This window comes from Dreissena polymorpha, chromosome 1 (genome assembly GCF_020536995.1).
Source record: "Dreissena polymorpha isolate Duluth1 chromosome 1, UMN_Dpol_1.0, whole genome shotgun sequence".
NCBI lineage: Eukaryota > Metazoa > Mollusca > Bivalvia > Myida > Dreissenidae > Dreissena > Dreissena polymorpha.
This window is the reverse complement of record NC_068355.1, coordinates 64612235-64621472: the sequence shown is the minus strand read 5'-3', so window position 1 is coordinate 64621472 and position 9238 is coordinate 64612235. Positions and strand designations below refer to the sequence as shown.

General features: G+C 42.0%; 1 protein-coding gene across 1 annotated transcript; it reads right to left on the bottom strand.

Annotated features, from left to right (window-relative positions):
• Positions 1–1571: 1571 nt before the first annotated feature.
• On the bottom strand, positions 1572–9238 carry LOC127878291 (uncharacterized). The gene is made up of 2 exons (XM_052424845.1): positions 8763–9238; positions 1572–2880 (listed from the first exon to the last, which is right to left on the bottom strand). The coding sequence occupies exons 1-2, from the start codon at positions 8774–8776 to the stop codon at positions 1572–1574; spliced, it is 1323 nt and encodes a 440-aa protein (XP_052280805.1). The 5' UTR covers positions 8777–9238.

Below are 9238 nucleotides of genomic sequence, written 5' to 3'. Positions count from 1 at the left end.
AAACGGAGAGGGGACACATGGCTTCTGCACTGACGGCACGTGATTACCGGTACAAAAATACTGGTTTTGGGGCGGCGATTTTTGGGTTTTTTACGTTTTATTTATGAAACGAAGACTAGCCGAAATATTGGGGAGGCGGCCGCCGCCCCTGCCGCCCCATTACCTACGCCCCTGTAATACAGGGAAAATATCTTCAGCAGTTCGATATTGGATGCTTTTAACCACAGCACAAGCAGATATGGGTTCAGAATGCAGTTATCCGTTGAGACCGCGTTCAGATTAAGTCAAAACTTTGTCGGCCAATGTAAAGTTTAAAACTTATAATTATAGCATTTTCCAGAGATGTAACAAGAATAAGAGCCCAGTAAAAACTATTGTAACGGTTTCGTTCCGTCGGTAAATACTGTGTCCTGTCTATCAACCAGGTAGTTATTAGTTTATTAAAATGTTATTAGTCTGTGAATAGATGTCTTCAAGAATAAAGAAATGAAAACAGTGAGACTTAATTTATTTATACTTCTCAAAATATACCAACATGAAACAACAAATGTATAAGAATATAATATAGTTACATTTTGTCCGACATCCCAGTTCTTTCTTGTTATTATTATTATTAAAGGTTTTAAAAGTTTAAATACTTTAAGATCTTGTGTGGCCGAAAAGTTGAATGTCCTAAGTCGTCTGCGGCGCGTCTTTTATATGGATGCCCCTTGATACAATTCCTCAGACTCCGTAAACGGTTATGCGACAGCTCCGACCAATCAGAATGCTTGAATCGCCGATTTGAACCACTGTCATCCAATCAAATATGCGCGCCAAATGAACTCTTCAAAACGCTTCCGCACATCAGGAAATAGTTCCAAATGTTATATCTATGCTTATCAATCAAATGACAATAACTTGATATAAAACAGTAGCAAATCGTTAACATTAATACAATAAGACATAGTTTACTGTAACCATAAACTATATGGCGCAGTCTTTTGCTAAAATCACAAATATCTTTTTATGACGTCACAAGCATGGTCGACACTGTTTATGAGTGACAAGGAAGTGTTATTCTTTGTGGAATTACAATCATAGGAACGAGGATTAATAACTAAAGTTGTGAGTAACATTTAAGGATTATAAGGATTAAGATGTAGATAAAATGATATATGCATGAAACCTCAGTAAACTGTTCAACATGCATATGTCATGTAATTCAACGAACTGTCAGAATCTGTCAATATTCGGTGAGTAGGTCTTTGCCCATATCCTAGATAATGAAACATGTTATGAAACCTTATTATTAGTTTTGCTTAGGATTACTTGTAGTCCATTATATTACACTTCCCCCCACTTTATTAAAATACTCCTCCTGGATTATGTCCAATAAAATAACAAATGAGCACTTTAAACATTTATGCAACGAGATCATACAGATTGCATAGCAACATGAACAATTGAAAAACAATGTAACTATTCTCAGTCTGCAAATAACACACATCAGACAAATTGCATAGCAACATGAACAATTGAAAAACAATGTAACTATTCTCAGTCTGCAAATAACACACATCAGACAACTCTTATGCACCCACACGTATTTTAATGTTTGCCTCATCCAGTTTTTCAGTTATAATATCTGTGTCCTTCCACCTATCAGCAAGTTCAAGTCCCCGAACAATACCCTCTGCCACGCGACTCTCCTCCACTTCCCCATTTACGATGGCCTTGAGGTAATTAAAGTTATAATACCTATTTTTTGAGTCCATCTTCTCTGCCTCTCCTTCTTCCACTGTCGGCTTACCCTCAGCTTCGAGGGACATGAAGTTGTACTTGTCCAAGAGGGCTCTCCTGGACAAGGTTGGGAAGTTGGTGCTCTCCACACGCTCAAGAAAGATGGCCACATACTCATGGGCCATGAGTTTCTGATCAGGGGTCATCTTCTTCCAATTTGCTGGCGGCCATACAATCTGTTGGTTGTTCGCTTCCATGGAGAAATCATTGACCAATGACCAATCCCTTTTTGCAGGCGGACACATGGGCATACAGCCCTTCTTCAGAATCCGAAAGGCTCTGGCCTTTAAGCTGCTGCTTGAACCCAGCACGGCTGAGCTACAGGACGACGCTGAAGAGGAAGATGAGGAGGAGGAGGAGGAGGAGGAGGAAGATATCTCACCACTTGGAGAAACAACCCTGTCTCGATCTGGGCCCATATTTCTCTCCGAAACTGCTTCTTCACCCAACTCTATGTTGTCCCTGTGATCAAAGTCTTGATCCCCTTCCGACTCTTGCCTCCTACGTTTTAGTCCCTTTTCAGTTTCTTTTGGCCTGTTTTTTTCAGCTGCTACTTTCGAGCTTGTGCCTTGTTCCAACTGAGCAACCGAACTGCTATCTTCCCGTTTCACTTGTCTTTCAGTTCTTGCGGATTTCTCAACAACAGTCCTCTTGTCTCGCGACACGCTCCGCTCCCTGGATTCCCTCTTCTTCGCCATACCTCTTAAAATCTCCAATCCTTTCCTCCAACCGGCTGTCCATTGATCTCCCCTAGCTTGCTTGTCGGAAAATGTATCGCTCCAACTTCTCATGGCTTTCCTCGCTTCATAGGCCGCCTTGGAGTCGTAAGGGTTGATGTTGTCAACTACTTTAGCGTAGTCCTCAGGATACTTGGCAAAGTAAAACCCATTCGCCCTCGTGAACTGGTCCTTGCTTATTGTAACCTCTCGGTGGACTTTTTTCACATGTGATTCCAGATCCGCTATACGGGTGTAAACGTTCTCTTTCCCCTCACACCAAGCGCACATCACAGAAAGTCGTCGATGGGCTGAAGAGATCAGGTGGACATTTAGTGACTTCCTGTCGGGAAAGTAGGCTTCACACAACCAGCATTTTTCCCTGAAATACCGACTTGAACAATAGACACATGGTAACCAACAATCCAATGTAACAATATTTAAAATGTTAAATTTGTCTTTGACAATCCATGCACAGACTTTTTTTTTATACAACATATTAATTTGTAAATAGTTTGATAGACAGGCACATATCGATACCAGACGCACAGGGTCTCCACCATAGTTAAAAGTTTAACACATTTTTTTTTTAAAGTTTATTCATACATTTACAGTATAAACAGTTCAGGTCAGTTGTGTTAACAATGTTAATTATTTTCCATTAAATTTTGCAGCTGGACCTTCTTTATCCAACTTGGAATGCAAGTCCCTGTATAAGGATATTATCTGTCAACATGATATGCTTTTGGAGCCTTTCTTGACGACTGCTTTACTTTGCAAATGAGATCGTCTATCATCTTGTGACAAGAAATGGTCCTTTCCATTTCACGGCTAGTTTAGTGCTTATACCAACTTTTCTTGATGGATCATGCAACCACACAACCTGTCCTGGGAAAAACTTCTTCTTCTTTACATTGCTGTCATAGTGCTTCTTTTGATATAGAGCTGCAACCTTCAGGTGACTTCTTGCAATTTCATGACAACCTTTAATTTTCTTTTTAAGCAGACTAACATAGTCATCTACACTTGTTTCCGGTGTGTCCTCTTCTGGTACACCCACTACTGCTTGCAACGGAAGACGAATATCCTTGCCAAATACCATCTTGTTAGGGGTGACGGATGTGCTACTTTGAGGGGAAGAGCGATATGCCATACATACTTGTTGCAGATAGACGTCCCAACAGGCTGGTTCGTCTTGACAATATGACCGCAGCATAGCAAGAAGTGTTCTGTTAAATCTTTCAACCAGTCCATTTGCCTGAGGTCGTCTAGACGTGGAGTGCGTCTTTCGAATCCCAAGGAAATCACAAAGATCTTCAAGAAGTTTAGATTCAAAACTACGGCCTTGATCTGTGTACACCTGTAGGGGAATTCCAAATCGACATACAAAATTATCCAAAAACGCTTTTGCAACAGTTCTCGACTCTAAATCAGATATAGCGACACATTCTGTCCATTTGGTGAACCAATCGATGACAACAAGTATGTAGCGATTGCCATTATCTGTAACTGGAAGTGGTCCGAGTATGTCCATTTGCACACGCTCCATTGGTTCGCCAACTAAATAACAACCAAGTGGTGCTTTGTTTGACTGTCGTGAAAGCTTGTTAATTGCACACACATCACATGTTGAACAATACTCTATCACATTATCTGCCATACCAGGCCAATAGAATGCTTTTCTGATTTTGTACAGAGTCTTTTCCACCCCAAGATGACCGCCACTAGCAACATCATGATGTAATTTCAAAACAACATCACGTCGATCAGCCGGCGTTACCAGCTGGTGTAAAATGTCACCATTGTAACCTCGTACTTCCGAAACAGCAACCCTCCAACAATTACTAGGCGATCCCACTGTCTCCACAAAGATTTTATTTCAGCTTTTGAATCTGAAATGTCTTTCCATTCCGGTCTGGTTTCATTTCCCTCTTTTGCAAGCTTAATTACACCTATTGCACTGTCACTCAGTTGACTGTAAGCGATGTCTGCATGTGTCCAACCATCAATGAGATATGCTGCTCTCTTAAGTTCTGTTGACTGTGCAGCCACGTTACTTCTTGTAACAGCTCTAATTATTTCATCAGTCGATTCAATTTTATCTATCATCGCTTCTTGATTATCTTGTTGGTGCTTGCATGACTTGCATGGTCTTCTGGACAAAGCATCGGCATTCTTGTGGCTTGTTCCGGCTCTATGTTCTACTGTTAAGTCATATGTATTGAGTTCTTGAAGCCATCGTGTGACTTGTCCAGTTGGTGATTTTAACGATCTTAACCAGCTCACGGCAGCGTTGTCAGTCCTGACAAGTATTTTCTGTCCATATAAGTAGCTGTGAAAATGTTTCAGAGCGGTTACAACTGCCAGAAGTTCCTTCCTTGTTACGCAATAAGACCGCTCATGCACATTCATTGTTTTGCTCATGTAAGCAATAACTCTTTCATGCTCGTCTTGAACTTGAGACAAAACGGCTCCAACACCTACATCTGAAGCATCTGTGTCTAGAATGAACTGAGAACCCAGTTGAGGGTACGCTAGCACCGGTGCTGATGTAAGCATCTCTTTGAGGAAATCAAAAGCTTCTTGGCACATCTGATTCCAAATAAATTTCGCATTTTTCTCACACAATTTGTGAAGTGGCTTGGCAATGTCAGCAAATCCCTTTACGAATCTTCTGTAATACGATGCTAGGCCAAGAAAGCTCCGAACCTCCTTACTTGACTCTGGAACTGGCCATTCTTTAATTGTTCTGACCTTTTCTGGGTCTGTTTCAACACCTTCTTCGGATACAATATGACCCAGAAAAGACACTGATTTTCGAAAGAATTTGCATTTGGAAGGATTCAGTTTGAGATGAGCCTTTCTTAACCGTTCGAAAACGTTTTCAAGCCGTGTCAAGCTTTCATCGACTGTTTTACCAGGGGTTGGTTATGATGTCATCCATATACAGCAATGACTCTATCCACTGTAGACCCCGCAAAACATCCTCCATAACACGTTCGAAAGTAAAGGGAGCATTTACAAGTCCAAACGGCATAACTTTGAAGTGGTACAGGCCATGACTCGTTGAAAAAGCTGTCTTAAGTTTGTCCTTCTCATCCATCTTCACTTGCCAAAACCCTGAACAAAGATCCATTGAGCTAAACCATTTTGATCCAGAGAGTGCATCTAAGCAGTCATCTACCCTGGGAATAGGGTAGGCGTCCTTGACTGTCACATCGTTCAGTTTTCGATAATCCACGCAAAACCTTGTGGAGCCATCCTTTTTGGACACCAGGACTATTGGCGAAGACCATGGACTGTTTGACGGTTCTATAATACCCTTTTGAAGCATCTTTTCAACTTCAGCCCGTTCCACTTCTCTTTTTCCATATGGGTGTCGTCTAGGTTGCTGCCTGATGGGGTTAGCACTTCCAGTGTTTATCTTATGTTTCACGACGTTTGTGCACCCGAGATCGTCGGACGACTTTGCAAACACATCTTGGTACTTATACAACAATTTTGCAAACTTGTTTTTCTGTTCGGGATCCAAATATTCAACACCATCGTCAAACATCTTTTTCACATGTTCTGGCAAAATGACCTCTTCAGACTGCAAACCCGTGTCACTTTTGACTGTGGCACACGTATCTGTTTGAATATCTTTAGAAATTATGGGGTCCTCAACTGGGAAACACTCGCCAACAAGATATCCTGCTTCCAAACTTACTGTTTCATCAAAATCGTTCACAACACACACGGACACATCTTCTCCCTGAGTTTCAACAATGCCTGCCACAACTCGACAACTTATGTCCTGCAAGCCTTGAATCCCATCAACAAACACTACCTCTGGCACAAAGCCTTTTACTTCTACAGGTAACATCTGAAAGCTCCTAGGTGGTATTTCAACCTTCTCTTTCACGAGCACCCTGCATACACTCAGCCCAGTCCCTTCTGTAACACAATCAATTGTGTTACCATCCAGTGTGTGAAGTTTATGATTTTGAATGTCCCAGGATTGAATGTGGTTTGCCATAAAATCTTGTCCCAGAATTCCTTGAATATTTGCTATATCGCAAACGGTGGCGTCAATTGCAGTCGTGAAACTCCCGACCTTCAACTTTAACTCTACAGAACCTTGAACGTTTAAAGGTGTGCCGTCTACGGAACAAACTGTACGATTATGCTCACGCAAATCATCTGTCTTCTTTCCTATAGCCTCAAGGGTGTCTTTAGATATTAAAGTGGTTGTTGCTCCACTATCTAATAGCAAGGTTACCGCAGTTCCGTCTATTAATGCTTCAATATAGACACCATTGTCTTTCGTTTTCATCAGATCGCTGAAGTGACCAACCCGCAATGCCTTTTCATCTGGTCTGCATGGCACCTCTATTTGTTTAGGTCGATTTTTCACTTGAACCGTCGCATCACGACCTATTGACGTGACGGTCTGAAGTTTTCCTGCTGCAGTCCTCGTCTGTTGTCTTTTATCGGACAATCTCTGATGAAATGATTTGTAGAACCACATCTGTAGCACGATCTTCCAGAGATTCTGCCTCCCATGGTAGATTAAAGTTTGTTCAATCGTTGCTCAATACGCTTAATGGCACTGGTAAACTGATCATAAGTTCCCTGATGCACCGGGTTGGTTTCAAAAGATCTCTCTCTGCTGCTTGTGTTTGTAACACCCCTAATCTGCGCTCCTACACCTTGCCCGGACGTCCCAACGCCTCTTCATAACGCTCAACCACCTCCACAGCTTCACTAATTGTCTGGCAATTTTTATCCATTAAACGGCATCTCATCTCGGCTGAAACATTCTTATTTAAATGTTGTAATGCAAGCATTTCTTGGGCCTCTTGATCAAGTGTTGAATAGGCTTTCTGAGACAGTAGTCGAATTTCATCCCCCAAAGCAGCAATTGTTTCTGTTTTTCCCCTCTTTCTGTTTTGCATCTTTGAAAGCCATCGGTTCTGTTGTCTTTTACTTCCAAACCTCTGTTCTAATCTGTTTGTCAGGAGTTTGTAAGACCGTTTCTCTGCAACAGGTAACGAACTGTAATGCATGCGAGCCTGCTGCTTAAGAGATGTAGCAAGGTAAAGTAACTTCTCCTTTTCGTTCCATTGTGCAAGCTCTGCACAATCTTCGAAGTATGCGATGTACTGGTCCCAATCTTCATCTCCGGAATAAGGGTCTGGTTTAATGTTTGGACGCGGTCCACGTCTGTAAAAGCCACCATATGCCTCGTCAAATTGGCCCTCTTGGTACTCTTGACCTTCCCCTCTTCCGTTCTCGTTGACATTGAAGTCAACCTCGGAGTCGGACTGGTCATTGTTGTCCGCCATTGTACGACTAATGTGATGGTAATGGCACAAAGAAAAAGAACTTGAAAATGTGCACTTTATTATTCACAATAAAACATAAATCATATAAATTTACACAACAAGCAGTTAGGAAACGATCATCTACTTCTGTTTCTGTCTTTTAACGTCCCTGCCTTTCCGTTCTGGTGCCGACGTTCCGTTCTAGTGCAGCCGTTCCCGTTCTATTGCAGCCGTTCCCGTTCTAGTGCAGCCTTTTCCGTTGCAGCCGTTCCCGTTCTTATGCAGCCGTTCCGTTCTGGTGCAGCCGTTACCGTTCTATTGCAGCCGTTCCCGCTCTATTGCAGCCGTTTCCGTTCTTGTGCAGCCGTTCCGTTCTGGTAAAGCAGTTCCCGTTTTCGTCCGGCCGTTCCCGTTTTCGTCAGGCCGTTCCCGTTTTCGTCAGGCCGTTCCCGTTTTCGTCAGGCCGTTCCCGTTCCCGTCAGGCCGTTCCCGTTTTCGTCAGGCCGTTCCCGTTCTCGTAAGGCCGTTCCCGTTTTCTTCAGGCCGTTCCCGTTTTCGTCAGCCCGTTCCCGTTCTCGTCAGGCCGTTCCCGTTTTCGTCAGGCCGTTCCCGTTTTCGTCAGGCCGTTCCCGTTTTTGTCAGGCCGTTCCCGTTCTCGTCAGGCCGTTCCCGTTTCTGTCCCTTGCTGTTTTCCCCGTGGTGACGAAAAATAAAAGTTCTGAGATGCTAAAAGTATATTAGCATCCCACTTCTGACACCAATGTAACGGTTTCGTTCCGTCGGTAAATACTGTGTCCTGTCTATCAACCAGGTAGTTATTAGTTTATTAAAATGTTATTAGTCTGTGAATAGATGTCTTCAAGAATAAAGAAATGAAAACAGTGAGACTTAATTTATTTATACTTCTCAAAATATACCAACATGAAACAACAAATGTATAAGAATATAATATAGTTACATTTTGTCCGACATCCCAGTTCTTTCTTGTTATTATTATTATTAAAGGTTTTAAAAGTTTAAATAATTTTAGATCTTGTGTGGCCGAAAAGTTGAATGTCCTAAGTCGTCTGCGGCGCGTCTTTTATATGGATGCCCCTTGATACAATTCCTCAGACTCCGTAAACGGTTATGCGACAGCTCCGACCAATCAGAATGCTTGAATCGCCGATTTGAACCACTGTCATCCAATCAAATATGCGCGCCAAATGAACTCTTCAAAACGCTTCCGCACATCAGGAAATAGTTCCAAATGTTATATCTATGCTTATCAATCAAATGACAATAACTTGATATAAAACAGTAGCAAATCGTTAACATTAATACAATAAGACATAGTTTACTGTAACCATAAACTATATGGCGCAGTCTTTTGCTAAAATCACAAATATCTTTTTATGACGTCACAAGCATGGTCGACACTGTTTATGAGTGACA